The sequence below is a fragment of the Narcine bancroftii genome, chromosome 5 (assembly GCF_036971445.1).
Source record: "Narcine bancroftii isolate sNarBan1 chromosome 5, sNarBan1.hap1, whole genome shotgun sequence".
NCBI lineage: Eukaryota > Metazoa > Chordata > Chondrichthyes > Torpediniformes > Narcinidae > Narcine > Narcine bancroftii.
The window spans coordinates 243915745-243931724 of NC_091473.1; the positions used below are offsets into that span (position 1 = coordinate 243915745).

The following is a 15980-nucleotide window of genomic DNA, read 5'->3' on the forward strand; positions in this document are numbered from 1 at the left end:
AAAGTACAAGATAGGAATTGTTTAAGGTGATTTTCGCGATCAGCCGCCCAAAATCCATAAAATACATCCAAAAGTGTCAAGGAAGCAGGATCTTCATTGTCCAGTGTTGTCTTTCTGAGGTAATGTGAAATAAATCTTGAAGTACACTCACAGGTGTAAGATTCCACTAAGTTAGAGCAGATAGTCGGTTGGTGGAAAGAAGATCAAGAATCCGGAGATCATTTTTGAGTTTTCCCCTTTTAGAAGGCTGCAGTGCTTTCAGTTTAACATTTTATGTCTCTGCAATGGATTAAGAAGCCAACATTTTCTGAACTCGAGAACAGGGTGCAGCTTTAAATAATGACACCAATAATTGAAAAATGATATCATATTTGGATAACTAGGCTTTTGTCGAGAAATATTTGCAGACATCCAGCGCCCTTCGAATATTTAAATACAGGATGTGATGTTCCTTGGAATTAATAGGTTACTTTCTGTTGCTTCAGTTTAATTCATTTGGATTCGATTGAATTAAGAAGAATGGCAGGCGCTAGGACCCGGCGCCGCACTGGGCTGATGAACCCTGTCGTCGGATGCGCAGTGTCTGCACATGGACTCAGCGCCGGGACGGAGAAGCAGCTTCAGCACCACGGTTAGCGCCAGCATCCTTGCAACGTCAGGTACTCGGTTCAGCCCAATGCCTCCACGTTCGTTCCGTGCCTTTCCCACCTTCTTCTTAGATCATTGCTGTAACTGCAACGCCAAAGGATAGGAAGGTGGAGCGAGATTAAAGATTGCAACCACAAAAAATGCTAATTGTTTTTCTCCAAGGATTTGACAGCCAGTGTTACATTCAACTGAGTGAAATCCAAATGTGCCATCGACTGCAAAAACCCGTGTGTTCAAGCGCCGGTTGCATGCTAAAATAGTTGGTTATTTACAATAATCGAGGCAAGTATATCTCCGGGAGATTCCCGGATCACGCTGTAAGTGGATTCGAAGATAGAGTTTAATAATGTGGACTCTGAAGGGAGGCTAATTATATAAATAAAGAAATGACCTATACTATAAATAAACTTCAATCATCACCCCCACCCCCTCTCCGTTTCCATGTTAGTAAATCCTGCATTGAAGTTTAGTGTATGTGTGGGGAATATTCATTGGTTTATAATTGTTTTTGCCTTCTGAGTATAATATTATATAATGGTTCGAGATATATTTTTGTGCTTGTATGCCAGAGAGGGGGGGAGAGAGAGAGAGTGCAGGATGAGGACTTCAGTTTCTGTCTTCCAAGGGGGCAGGTAAAGACACTTGATGTAGATAGCAGTAGGAGCGAGCATGTTAGGGGTGGGTGGGACGATGAATTTCCAGTGATGATTGAACCCTTCCTTACTTGCTTTTTAAGTCATGGCTCAAAGGCAGTTTGATGATTCCTTCACCCCATCCTCCCACCTCAAATTGGAAGGTCTGACTTGAGTTTTGTTTCCTTGATGAAGGGCTCAAGCCTGAAATGTTGGTTTATCTTTGCGATATAAAGTGCACCGTTTGACCCACTGAGTTTCTCCAGCAATTGTGTTTTTACTTCAATCACAGTGTCTGCAGACTTTTGAGTTTTACTCTTGGGAGTTTGTTAACTCGGTTCCATCATCCAAGAACCAAGGCAGGTGATGAACTGGTCCTGAATCTGAGTTGCAAACACTTGTTATTTGTCAGGCATCTTTGATTTTTGTTCTCTGCCCCCACCCGATCTCACCTCTCCTCTCCCCCATCCCACCCCATGCAGTTAATATATGCTGAGTGCCTTGACCACCTTTCGTGGGTGAATCACAGAGTGAGAATAGGCAGATCAATTAATAGTGGCTATTATACTTGAGTCCAATCCTCTCCCATACTTAGTTCATATCCAGCTTCGGGGAGGGAAAGAGCTGATTTTCCTTCCCTGCCTTTGCTTGTGAAACTGAGCCCCAGTGGGTCTTTCAACACCAACCCTATCCCTCCCCACATATACACACTCACTCACATACACACACACACACACACACACACACACACACACACACACACACACACACACACTCTCTCTCACATACACACACACACATTCACTCACATACACACTCAGACACATACACTCACTCATTCACACATGCATGGATTGCGTATTTCCTTTAAATAGTATATAGGCATGGGATAAATTTCTGATACATATGTAAACCTTTGTGATTTAATCAACAAATTCCATATGTCGAATCCTACCTTTTCACTTCTCCTAATTTTGTATCCGAAAATGTTTCTCATTTTCTTGATGGCTTTAGTGATTCCTGAAAATTTTGTCCTCACAACAGTGGGGAAATTGCTAATGACGATTTATTTAAATCTGTGAAAGAATGAAATGTCCATTCAGACCCTTAGTTTCTTTCAGTTTCTTGGCTTATCTGTCCCTCAACTTATGTTATCTATCTTTGCTTCATATTTCTTAATACAGTTTTAAATGATCTGAGACCCCTCTAGATTTCTGGGGAGAAAATTCCAACCTTCCAGTGGCCTGCATGCGAAAAGATCTTTTCTGATCACATTGTTGAAAATCCTGGTTCAATCATAAAAATATGTGGATAGAAAAGAAAGCATTAATTAGACAGTCAATCAATCAGGACTAAACACCATCATGTGCCAGTGAGAAAAGCGTTCATCTGAGCCTTGATTTCAAGTTGAAATATTGGAATCTATGAGCAGGAGGTAGCTCATTTAGATCTTCTAACTTCCCCTATTCCATAGACAGTGGCTGATCTGAATTTGCCGCTATCCAACAGAACTAGGGCTTTTCTCTTTAGAGCGAAGAACAATGAGAGGTGACTTATGAGAGGCATAGGTAAGGTGAACAGTCAGTACCTTTTCCTCAGGGCAGGAGTAGCAAACACCAGAGAACATCTGTACAAAATGAAGGGAGAAAAGATTAGGGGAGATGTCAGGTTTATGGTTTTTTTTTTACACACAGAGAGTTGTGTGTGTCTGGAATACATTTCCAGGGGTAGTGGAGGAGGATGGAACAATCAGTACATTTAAGTGACTCTTAGACAAGCACATGGAGGAAAGAAATATTGAGGGTTATGAGGTCGGGAGGTTTCCGTGTTTTATTTGGTAGGCATAAGTCGGCACAACATCATGGACTGAAAAGCCTGGAACGTGCTGTGATGTTCTATGTTCAATCTCTTTGATTTTGTAACCTTTAATATTCTTACTGAACAAAAATCCCTCAATGTCAAATTAATGCACGCCAGTGATTACAATTTTTTTCGGTCAGTTTAAGGATCAATGAATCTCTTGCTCGTATTGCTCTTAGTGCAATAAAATCTGCTAAAAGATTGGGCATTTGTGTAAACTGGGCAACATTTGAAACAAAGCCATGGAAGATGGTATTAGGACCTATGACCATAAGCTTAGCCAAAGAATTTGGTTTGAGGAGATTCTGACGGGCTGCGAGGTTTTAGAGAAGGTTGAGCAAACTAGATTCTTTAACAAAGTTCATAACTTTCACATAACAATTAAACTTTAATATTCCCTTCACACGGGGAAGGTAGGAATGGGCAATAAATGCTGGCCTTGTCAGTGACGCCCACACCTTGAGAATGAATAAATCAGAAAAAAAAACCTTCTTCGCAAGAAGCAGATGGGGGTGAACTAAATCACCACAGCAACCAAATATTCTCTTCAGTGCAGCAAAGCAGTGACAGGAATATGTTTTTATTTATAAACGAATATTGTTTTAATCATGAGTCGTGTTTCATTCAGTTTGGGGTCAGTAATTGTGCCAAAGCAACTCTCAACATATCTGTGCAGTCCACTTAATTGGCAATTGACTGATGAGTGACAAAAATGTATCAAGAAATAATGTGATGTCAAATTACAATTAATGGGAAATGTTATCGGAATGTCCTCGATAGGCCAAATGGCCAACCCCTGCTCTTGTATCTTATGGATTTAACCCCAAAAATTCAGTTTTAAATTTGGAAGTTTACATACATTCAGAGAAGAAATTCCTGTTTCGGCCTTGGTAGGAGGGTCATTTGTGATTGAACAGCAATATCCAAGCAATTGCTTGTCCTACACCCCTACCTCTCATACCTCCATTTTCTACATCACTCTCTCTTTGTTCTATTCTTCAATGTTCACTTACCCATGCGCAATGCCAACTCCCTTATTTCACTGAGAGATGAGTTGGGATATGGAAATATGGAACCAAATTTGTTGGTGAGGGGTGGGGGGTTGGGGGCGGTCCACACATTCTTGGTGGTTTCTACTTACAAATTATCTGTCAGTCTGTGGGTTTGGAGCTTGTTGAAGCTCTTCAATGAGAAATAAAATCATGTATTTGATTATAGAGTACAGTGTAATGGAAATTTTAAAAATAAGTTACTCCATTTTTTACAACAGCTTTCATTACCTCAGCACACCCAAACATCTTTACACCAAATTGTGTCAATATATTTGAACTGGTAGCTGGTGTTATGTGTTAGCATCACTTTTTATTGGGTTGAGGGTCATTAAAAGTTGATCATTGAATGAGCAACGAGAGTGAGATAGGTTTCTGTCGGTGCATTGCATGAGTTTGAAGGTGTTACAAATTTGAAAAAACCTTTGTCATTGTAACAAGTTAACTAGGCTTGTATCAACTGTGCCTCACCTGATCAAAGGATTACCAGTTTGCCCTGATTGTGGACTTCTCAGTCACTTTCCTTTACCATACCATTGGCAATCATGATTCTATCCAGGCCTCAAGCTCTGAAATTCACTTCTTCGATCCTTTTGTCTCCTACTTTAAAATACTCCTTAAAACCTATTGATATCCAAATTCTCTGATAATCTTTGTTTTCTGTGAATCACCTAGGGGTGGTTAATGATTTTAAAAGACCAACATATCTTCAAGTAGACATTAACACAAAACAGTTTGAATTTAGTCGATCAGATTGAGGAATATGGAATTTCGGAGAATCAAAAAGGCACACTAAACAAGGTTGTTTCCATTGTGATCTGAAAGTCCATCAGGAGATAACAACCCCACCTCTTAGCAATGTTCAGATTAAAATCCAGATATTTGAGTGTTAAAAGGCCAAGTTGTTATTATAGTGTGATAGAGATGGGGGTGCCACACTTATGTCCCACTGAAAGTGCTTCATTCCAGATGAGTTTTAGAATTTGTCGAAGAACTCGTCTGATGAATTATTGGGATGGAGTGATCCCCAAGGACTAGAGTGCAATGTTGGCATTTAGGTGAAAGTATAAGATCCCATTGCACAATTTCAGAGAAGAACAGGGGTATTATCCCAGTTGATCTGGCATTAATTATCCATCAACAAAAGCACTACAAAAAGAAAATAACTAGTCATTAACAGTTTGCTGTCTTTTGAAGCAAGCAGGTTCCCATATTTTTTGCATGACTCCGAAAGTTATATATTTTTGTCTATGAAGCATTTCAAGGCTATACGAAGGACAATTAATCAATTTTTCTTTCTTGTAGAAAAGGATTTTAATTGAAAAGGAAGGTTAAACAACAAAAAAAAATAGTATTATGAGCTCTGTGTTTGCAGAGGTGGAGGCTCCAAATTAGTCTGACTAAGGAACTGGTCATATATTTGACAATGGAAAAGATGAAGAGTAAAGAGGATGATTAATTGGAGTAATATCTAGAAGTTTATAGAATGTGGTCTCCTCTACATCGGGAAGTAGGCTCAGAGTGGGAGATCAACTTGTTGTGGAGATCTCCCAGTGGCCACCCAATTCAATTCCCCGTCTCGTTCCCTTGATCCCATCTCAGTCCAGTCTCATGCCCTGCTGAACTGAAACTATCCGCAAATTGGAGGAACAACACCTCATCTTACATCTAGGCAGATAGCATTAACATCGACTTCTGCAGTTTCTGTTTAACACCCCCTTCTTCTTCCCTTTGTTGCCTTTCCCCCATCTCTCTATCTCTCTCTCTCTCTCTCTCTCTCTCTCTCTCTCTCTCTCTCTCTCTCTCTCTCCCTCCCTCTCTCTCTCTTCCCTTTCCCTCCATCTCCTTTCACACAGCCAAAATCAATTCTCACCTTTCCTCTTATATCCAATTACCACCTTTTGTTGGTCTGGACTCCTCCCCTGCCTTTCTTCTGTCTTTATTCTGACATTTCCTGTATATGGATGTTGCAAGACCAGCTGAGTTCCTCCAGGATTTTACAAAATACAAAAAGACCATTCTGGTTAATTGTTCTGCATTATTCCAGCTCCACCAAGACTCATCTTCATCCCAATCTCTGATCATCTTCCTTTTCTTCAAATGAATATCTTCCACTTTTCTACCATCATGCATGGCTTCTAGCTCAACTTTTTTTGTTGTTTGCAAGTTTAACCTTCCATTTGTTTTGTGGGTAAAGCAGTTTCTCCTGAATGGGCTATTTATTTATGTCTCCTGATTTTTGGGAGGAGACAATCATTATTTTGATCCAGCAATGGATCATGAATGATGACCTGATTGGACTCCTTGCATGGTATAAATTCTATGAACATATAACATAAGCAGTATTAATTAGACGAAGATGTCAGCATCTGTGATGGAGAAGGAGGGATGTTTTCAAAACTTGAGTGTACAATTTGCCAAAGATTAGCTAATTCAGCCTCACCTGGAATAATGTATCCAGAACAGAATAGGACTTCGGGAAGATCGCAAAGTCGAGAAGAAGAAGCAGGCTAGATTCTATCAGAATAATTGTCAGGTTGAAAACTTTAGCCCCATAGAAGGACCAAATAATTGGGAATATTTCTCCTAGAGCAGAGGAGTTTCACGGAAGACTAAACCGAGGCATGGAAACTTATAAGGGCTTTAGATAATGCAAAGAAGTAGAAGTTGTTTCAACTGATAGGACTGTCGGCTTCAATAAGACTCAAATTTAAGATAATTGGCAAAAAAATTTCTATACTGAATTGCAGTGATAGCTATGATCTGGAATGTACTGCCTAAAAGTATGGTAGAAAGAGATTAAATTTAAAAAAAAACTTACAAAGGAGAATTAGATAAATTATCTGAAAAGAAAAATAAAATTACATGACTCTAGGGAGAGAGCGAACAGAGTGAGGTTTATTGTAACTCCTTTTGATATTATTCGTAGACACAATTTTGTTAGTGCAGACTCCAAACCTCAGCCCTACAGAGCTTACCTTAACTACTTAAATTTAAATTTAGACATGCAGCATGGCAACAGGCCCTTTCAGCCTACGAGCTCGTGCCACTCAATTACACCCAATTGTCCTACCCCCCCCCCCCCCCGGGTAGGTTTCGAAGGGTGGGAAGGAACTGGAGCACCTGAGCACGCAGACAAAGGGAGAACACACAAACTCCTTATGGGGAGCCCGGGATTTAAACCCCGGTCCTGGTTGCTGATGCTGTATCAGCTACGCTGACCGTGCTGCTCTAAGTCTGACGGAAATAAAACAGAAATTAAAATAAATTAAGCATTTTATACAAGAAAATTGACTTCCACCAAGTTTTAACTGTCACTGATAAATGTTGAAGCTTTTAGCCGTTGTTCAGCACACTGCTGCAAGTTGGTGATACACTAACCCACCAGCAGAACCTCTACAGTCTCTGATATTGGTGAAGATCATTTAGAACTCAATGTAGTGAACCTGATATAGGTTAACTCGCTTGTCCTGGGTGAACTCAAGCACATGACAGTAAATGGAGACTGCTGACATCCTGCAAGTCACACCAACAGTGCATCTGTCATGTCTGAATAGCATGGATTCTGCATGAGGCAATGCTGCTAAATCTTGATCATGCAAACACTCTAATGTGATCAGGAGTTCTGTCTGATAGCAAAGTGCAGCTAGACAGGGCTCAAGGCAGAACCAATGGGAAGAGTAAAGATAGAAATGAAAGCAGAGAACATAACACAGAACATAGTAGCCCATTCTTTCTCAAAATCCCTGGAAGATGATTGTTTTATGGTATTTGCATTTCCTTTCTGAGATATCGTCGCCCTCCCATCACGCAGTCTCAGAATAGGTACAGCATAAGCTGGATGAACACCTGGCTTTGTGAGAGCTTTGTGAAGAAAGTTTTGTTGTGTGATTTGGTCCATTTTTAACCAAACTCTTGGAAATGACTGAAATCACACATTCATCATTGTCCACAGACTTTGTTTCTCCAACACTGACGACATTGCAAGAGTAACAGTTCACAGTTGTATGGACTGTTGAGGAATCAGCCAGCATCTTTAACTCTCCCCAGTCCAACAGCACCCCTGAGAATGACTAACGCCAAATTGGAGATGTGCGCATGCACTTCCAAATGCAGTTGTTTCCTGCATATATGTGCATTAGGGGAAAAAAATTTAAGCTCTTGGGAGTCACTATCTTGGAGGATCTTCCCTGGACCCAACACACTAATGGCATCATGAAGAAAGCACATCAGTGCCTCTACCTCCTCAGGAGTTTGTGGAGGTTTCATATGTCATCAGGAACCCTGGCAAATTTCTACAGATGTGTGGTGGAAAGTGGGCTGACCAGCTGCATCACAGTCTGGTATGTGGACACCAATACCCCCCCCCCCCCACCCGAGTGTAAAGCCCTGCAAAAGATAGTGGACACAGTCCAGGACATCACAGGCAAAACCCTCCCCACCAGGAAACGCTGCCATCAGAGAGCAGCAGCAATCTTCAAAGACCCAATACGCATTCTATTCTCACTGCTACCATCAGGAAAGAGGTGTGGGTGTCACGAGATTCACAGCAGCAAGTTCAGGAACAGCTGCTCCCCCTCCACCATCAAATGCCTCAACAACAAACTCAATCAGGGCCTCATTTAAGGACTCTCACTTACGCACTTTTTTTTCCCCTCTCTGTTCTGCACGGTCAGTTTTTTACATTTCTTTATGTGTTTGCATGTGTACATGGTGACATTTTTTTTTTAACTACCAATTAGTGGTGATTCTGCCTCTCCCACAGGCAAAAGAATCTCAGGGTTGTAAGTGATTTCATGTACGTGGTTTGACAAGAAATCTGAAATCGGAATGTTGAGCAGAGGATGTCACAATAATTGCCTTTGCACTTTGCTGACAAAGCCCCCTGGTTGCATATTTCTGTACCTTCAGATCTTTTGTTTGCTTGAGTCACCTTTTTCTCTGTGAACTGCACAGCAGAAAAGGAAAATGCAATAGATCGGCCCACTTGCTGATAGTCACTTTTGATCAGAATTAAACCAATGCACCGTAACTGCGATTCTTGAGAAATCAGCTTTCCAATGCCGAATTTTGAAAGAATTACACTGCTAAAGGAGTTGTCAATACACCAAAAATAAACTTGTTGGTACACATTGAAATACCCTCTGTTGCTCCATTGATGTCCAGTGGCCAAAATTAGGCAAACAGCATGTCACCTGAATGTCAACCAAAATAGTTTTCATTGTATAAGTCTGAGTTTAGTGAGAATCAGTTTACAAGTCAGAAATGTCCACTCCTGTCAATGTGTCTTTCTAATTCAGACCAAACAGGGACTTCCTGAAAAGCTCACCCCTGCTTTTACATCTTTGGATGGAAAGGAAGGTTTTCAAAGCTTGCAGAGTGATCTGGGACAGCTGGAAAAATGGGCTGAAAAATGACAAATGGAATTCGATTCAACGTGTGTAGCATTGCATTTTGGAAGGACAACCCTAGAATGGACATACATAGTAAATGGTAGGGCACTGAAGAGTGCAGTAAAACAGAGTGATCTGGGAATACAGATACATAATTCCTTTAACATTGTGTCATAAGTAAATAGGGTTGTAAAGAGAGCTTTTGGCACATTGGCCTTCATAAATCAACTATTGAGTATAGGAGTTAGGAGTTATGGCAAAGTTGTATAAGTCATTGGTGAGGCCAAATTTGGAGTATTGTGTGCAGTTTTGGTCACCTAACTACAGGAAAGATATCAATAAGATTGAAATAGTGAGAAGATTTACTAGGATGTTGCCTGGATTTCAGGAACTGAGTTGCAGGGAAAGGTTAAACAGGTTAGGACTTTAATCCCTGGAATGTAGAAGAATGAGGGGAAATTTGATAGAGGCATTTAACATTATGAGGGGATCAACAGAATAAATGTAGGTCGGCTTTTTCCACTGAGGGTAAGTGAGATACAAACCAGAGGACATGGGTTAAGAGTGAAATGGAAAAAGTTTAGGGGGAACATGAGGGGGAACGTCTTCACACAGAGAACAGTGGGAGTGTGGAACCAGCTGCCAGCTGAAGTGGTGAATGTAGCCTCAGTTTTAACACTTAAGAAGAAATTGGTCAGGGACATGGATGGGAGAGTTTTGGAGGGCTATGGACTGGGTGCAGGTCAGTGGGACTCGGCAGAAAAATAGTTTGGCACAGACTAGAAGGGCCAAAGCGGCCTGTTTCTGTGCCGTAATGTTCTCTGATTCTTGAGTTTTAAAATCCTGCTAATTAATTGACAAAAAGGATCCCAGAATGTGTGATGTGATTGTGATTTATGATACAAGTCTGGCCATTTGAAATCAATGATTTTGACCCATAATCACCCTCCATAGTGACCTGGTAAAGACTTGAAGGCCCTGGGCAATTTTGACAACAAACCTGCCATAACACTGCTCCCATGTTCTCCTTCATGTAATTGGATAAAATTTACTCTGTGCATCAAGGGATTTTAAACTCAGTTATAAGAAGATTCTCAGCCAAATTTTCTGGTGGGAGCTGAAGATAATTTTCCTATTTACATCAACATGAATCTACACATAAGTGACAAACCAATTCTTTTCGATCAAAGTTATAACGAAGCTAATTAAAAGTCAAAGAAGTGAATTCCTTTGATCTTTGGATAAAATGGACACAGTGCTAAAAAAAACTAGATTGCTACTGCTGCTATTCTTTTAGAAAGACTTTTAACTGTTCTAGAATTTTGGTAATTGGTGAAGCTTCTTCATGGACCACAATGGAAAGTGACAACCAAGTTTGAAGAGACTTGGAGATTATTATTGATAACAATTCCCTTTAATTTTCTTGTTATATTTAGTATATTTATGAGCTCCATTTCCTCCCTTTGAAAAGTATACGTTCATTAAGAGATGAGAACATCATAAGGAAGGACAGCATTATGGCCCACCCTGAATTTATCTTGAGAAGATGATGACGAATTACCACAATCCTTGTGATGGAGATCCTCCTGGAACGCTAGTGATGGCTCCAATAATGAATAAGGATCTGAAATGTATTTCTAAATTTGAAGGGTGGGTGACTTAGCACAGAATTTTAGTTGTGTAGTGTTGCTAAGAGCTTTCTGTTGTTGATGGTACTGCCTAGGAAGCAGTGGCAAGAAGAAAATGTACACCGCAGCAGTGTTAGAAGTGACAAGATAAAGATTACCCCAAATTTGTTCAGTATGGCACAAGCTTCCGATTTCAGATTTCGGATTTATTTTCGGAGTACATATATGACATCATGTACAACCTGCTGTCGAGGCAGAATTACTACTTATTGGTAGTGTAAAACAAAACTGTACACAATGTACACGTGTAAACAAATAAAGAAGTGTAAACAAATTGACTGTGCAAAATAGAGAGATAAAAAAGTCAATGAAGTGCCAAGGTAGGAGTCCTTAAATGAGTCCCTGATTGAGTTTGTTGTTGAGGAGTCTGATAATGGAGGGGTAGCAGCTGTTCTTTTGGAGAGTTCACAAGTCTCTTAATCCTACACTACTCTCTCTAGACAAAAAATGTTTAGTTTCATAAGTTGGTGGTGAAAGTCTTATGGCACCTGCACCTCTTTCCTGATGGTAGCAGTGAGAACAGAGTGTGTGCTGGATGATGTGGATCCTTGATCATTGCTGCTGCTCTCTGACGGCAGATGTCCTCAGTGGTGGGGAAAGTTTTACCTGTGATGTCCTGGGCTATGTCCACTACCTTTTGCAGTGCTTTACACTCAGGATTATTAGTGTCCCACATACCAGACCGTGATGCAGACAGTCAGCACACTTTCCACCACACATCTGTAGAAATGTTCTTGTTGTTTTCTTGTAAGGTGTTCAATATGTACTCAATACCTTTTCGATTGCACTCTTCACTTATGTCCTGTAGTTAGGGAAAGATTTTGGAGAATTCACCAGTCTCTTATTCCATACTACTCTCTCGAGGTGAAGTAAATTTAGTTTCATAAGTTGGCAATTCTGCTTTGACGAAAAATCATAACGAGTTCACCTGGTAAATTCCATTACATTTATAATAATTATATGAGAATTGGATACAGCACTTACAATTATTATTTTCCTATTTTTAACTATACAGGTTCCCTCGAAAAGAATTTATCTGAACCCAATGTCTACATGGTAATTTAAGCAGAAGATTAAAGAGATGGATGGAAAACACATACCTTTTCAAGTCAAGAAAAATGGATAATGAAATCTAGCTCACATTAGAAGTTGGAGGTAATTAAGCCAGTTAGAAACTGTTTCATCTAAAATATGCCAACTGCCTTATTGCTTGATGCTGCTGGCTAGCCACGGTTTCAATGGTTAGAGAGCAACAGAGTCAACCAACCACTAAGCAAGCTACTATCCCTAAGGAGAATGGATGATGGACTGGGAAGAACAGCTCTAGGATCTCCATCCTTCCATCACTTTACATATCCATGGCTGCTCCAGTTTCTGAGGAATGGGAATGGAATTCTTCCACTCTGGAACGACAACAAAGAGTTTCTCCAACTTCCATGTTCCTCAATAAAAGCCAGGTATCCACGGACAAAGATCTTGTCTCACAGTCGATTGGTCTCTTCTTAATGCTGTTGGTTGACATAGTCGGGATCATTGGAAACACTGCCGTGATGCTTGTAATTATCAGGACTCCATTATTCAAAAAATTTGTCTTTGTTTTCCATCTGTGTTTAGTGGACCTAACAGCTGTCTTAATCCTAATGCCTTTAGGGATGGTGTCCAACTCTGCTCTTTTTGATAACATAGTGTTCAGTGACACCTTGTGCCGGATATACCTCTTCTTAAGTATGTTATTCATCAGTGCATCTATATTATCTATCCTGGCCATTAATGTTGATCGATACTATTATATAGTACATCCGATGAGATATGAAGTAAGGATGACACAGAAGCTGGCGATGACTGTCATCATCTGCGTATGGATTAAAGCCATCTTAATGTCGATAATCTCAGTTTTGGGCTGGAATTCCCAAGGCCACATGAAAAATCAATGCTCCTTGCAGTGGGACGGCGAGATATACAGAAAGGTCTTCATAACTTTCTTTATCCTGTTTTATTTTTTGTTCCCTGTCTTAATTATCCTGATAGTTTACTGCAACATGTTCAAGGTGGCCAGGGTGGCCGCAATGCAACATGGACCCTTACCCACATGGATGGACACACCCCGCCAGAGGTCAGAATCACTCAGCAGTAGGTCCACCATGGTCACCAGCTCTGGAGCACCAAGAGTATCCCCACAAAGGACATTTGGAGGGGGAAAAGCAGCTATCATCCTCATTCTAGTTGGGGGCCAGTTTGTGTTTTGCTGGCTGCCATTTTTTGCATTTCATTTGCATTCTGCAATGACCTCAAATTTAATCCCCCCAGACTTCTGGGAGACAATTGTTACTTGGATTGGATACACCTCCTTCAGCATTAATCCCTTCTTTTATGGGTGCCTCAATCGACAGATCAGAGGGGAACTAAGCAAACACCTCGCCTGTCTCTTCAAACAGACGCTGGAAGAGGATCTCCGGTTACCCAGCCGAGAAGGATCCATCGAGGAGAACTTCATGCAATTTTTGCAGAGGACAGGTTGCAATGCAGAAACTCGGTCTAGCTATGATGCTTCCAGTCCAAAGTTAGAGCAGTCAGTACTAGGTTTCAGAATACCTGGTCAGATTGTAGAAGAAACATCAGAATTCCTTGAACAACACAGAGCAACGGACTTTACGATGTCCAACAGCTGTATGAGAATGAGCCGGTCACCAAAACATGATGCTTAATATGTGCGAGTAAAGTTAGCCAAATCATTTAAAGATAAATAGTTAAACCTCTCATGACTGTTTCCAAAAATAATCCTAACCGATAGGATGCCATGTATTTTACTGTCTTTGTTTTGAGATTCTTTAATGATTTGATTCAGATTTCAAGCTTCACTTTGATTTCAACTGGGAAAACAATCACATTCAGTATGTGTAGGGCACTGTCATTAACCGCCAAGTCTAGGCTGAGGGAACGATAGGCTTTAATAGACAGAAGAACCTTGCTGGCTCGGATCCAGGTATAGGAATGGAGGGAAGGGTGAGGTGGCTCGACCTTTATGGCCCAAGACCACGGGGGGAGGAGTCACTGGGTACAAGTCGTCAGTGGGCGGGCCAGCTCCACATATACCGTAGCCAACAATAATTATATACAATGGAGGAAACATTTCACCAAAGTGTGCTTTCTAAAATAAGCCACAAGTTCATTCTGAAATGTTATCAGATGCTTTTCTCATTGTTTGCAGATGTTGCCATTGATTCTGTTTTAACTTGTTTGTTGATAATGTACTTACTTCCTTTGTGAGAAGAGGGGACAAATACTTGTTGGAGAGCCAATTTAGTGCATTTTATAACAGCCTACATGGATATAAAGGCCTTAATGTCAAAAGTGCTTTGTAATCCGAGCAAAAATTGACAGTCAAGCTGCACAGAAATATGAAGGCAGGTGACAAAAGCTTAGTCAAAGGGGTAAGTTGTAAGGAGCAGAGAAAGAGAAGCTGAGGGAGGGAATTACAAGCCTCAGAGCAGCTGATAGCATCACCATTGTTCATATCCAGAATGCACATAAGCCTGATATTGAGGAATTACAGATTTTTTTTAAATAATTCAAGCATAGAGGCCCTTTCAGTTCACGAGCCCACGCCACCTAATTACACCCAATTGAGCTACAACCCCGGTGCATTTTGAATGTAACAGCGTTGCGCTTACCGTGCCACTATTGCAAAGGACTATAGGACGACAGGAAGAAGGAGGGTTAAGGCTATGGAGGAAATTAATTGAAGGATTGAGAACTTCAAAATAAGATATTCCCAGAATAGGAAACATTGCAGATCAGCAATATTGTAAGCGAATATGACAAGGCTGTGTCAGAACAGGCTGTGTCTGTTTTCCATATTGCAGTGGGAGAAATATCAGATGCCATAATGAATGCTCTTTTGCATTCATACTTCTTTATATTTTCCAAATTGCAGCAAACTTGAAATTATGTAATCTTATTTTCTTCCACTCATTCCACCATTCTTTTTTTAAAATTTAGACATGCAGCATGGTAGCAGGCCATTTCAGCCCACAAGTCCGCGCCGCCCAATTTACACCCGATCAACCTACACACCAGTGCATTTCGAAGGGTGGGAGGAAACTGGACCCCTGGGGAAAATCCACGCAGACACGGGGAGAACGTGCAAACCTCTCGCAGACAGCACGGGATTTGAGCCCCGATCCTGATCGCTGTAAAGGCGTGGCGCTAACCGCCTCGCCAACCATGCCACTTTGCATCACCTCTGCTCTTCTTTGTAACCCACTCTTTCAATTGAAATGTGTGGGTAAAAGACTGAAGTTCACTATTCAATGCAGTGAGAAGGTTTGAAAAGCAAAAAGGCAATTGCTTAAATCATTTCAAGCTTTGATTTGCTTTTTTTTGGAGTCTCCTATTTGTCTGGGGGATTCTGCGGATTTCAGAGACTGAAAATGAAAGCAGCGTAGCAGCTCCTGCGCCACGTTGCGGATCTCAAAAGATTGGACTCCAAACATCAGCTTCAATTTCTGGTTACTTGCCCTGAGGCTTTCAGCCACATGAATGTCCTGTTTCAACATCATGTGCCATATATGATATGATTAAGGTTTTATCTTGATTGGTTAAATTACTGTTCAGAATAAGAGAATATGGATATTTATTCTGAAATAATTCAATGCAGTGATATAAGGGTATGACATGGTGCCTCTACTGTAGTTAACGTTTATTAGGAAT

General features: G+C 40.7%; 1 protein-coding gene across 1 annotated transcript; it reads left to right on the forward strand.

Annotated features, from left to right (window-relative positions):
* The first annotated feature begins 491 nt into the window (after nucleotides 1–491).
* gpr61 (G protein-coupled receptor 61) lies at nucleotides 492–15159 on the forward strand. Its single transcript, XM_069941895.1, has 2 exons — nucleotides 492–659; nucleotides 12286–15159. Exon 2 carries the CDS (start codon nucleotides 12629–12631, stop codon nucleotides 13973–13975), a length of 1347 nt encoding a protein of 448 aa, XP_069797996.1. The 5' UTR covers nucleotides 492–659; nucleotides 12286–12628; the 3' UTR covers nucleotides 13976–15159.
* Nucleotides 15160–15980: the final 821 nt, after the last annotated feature.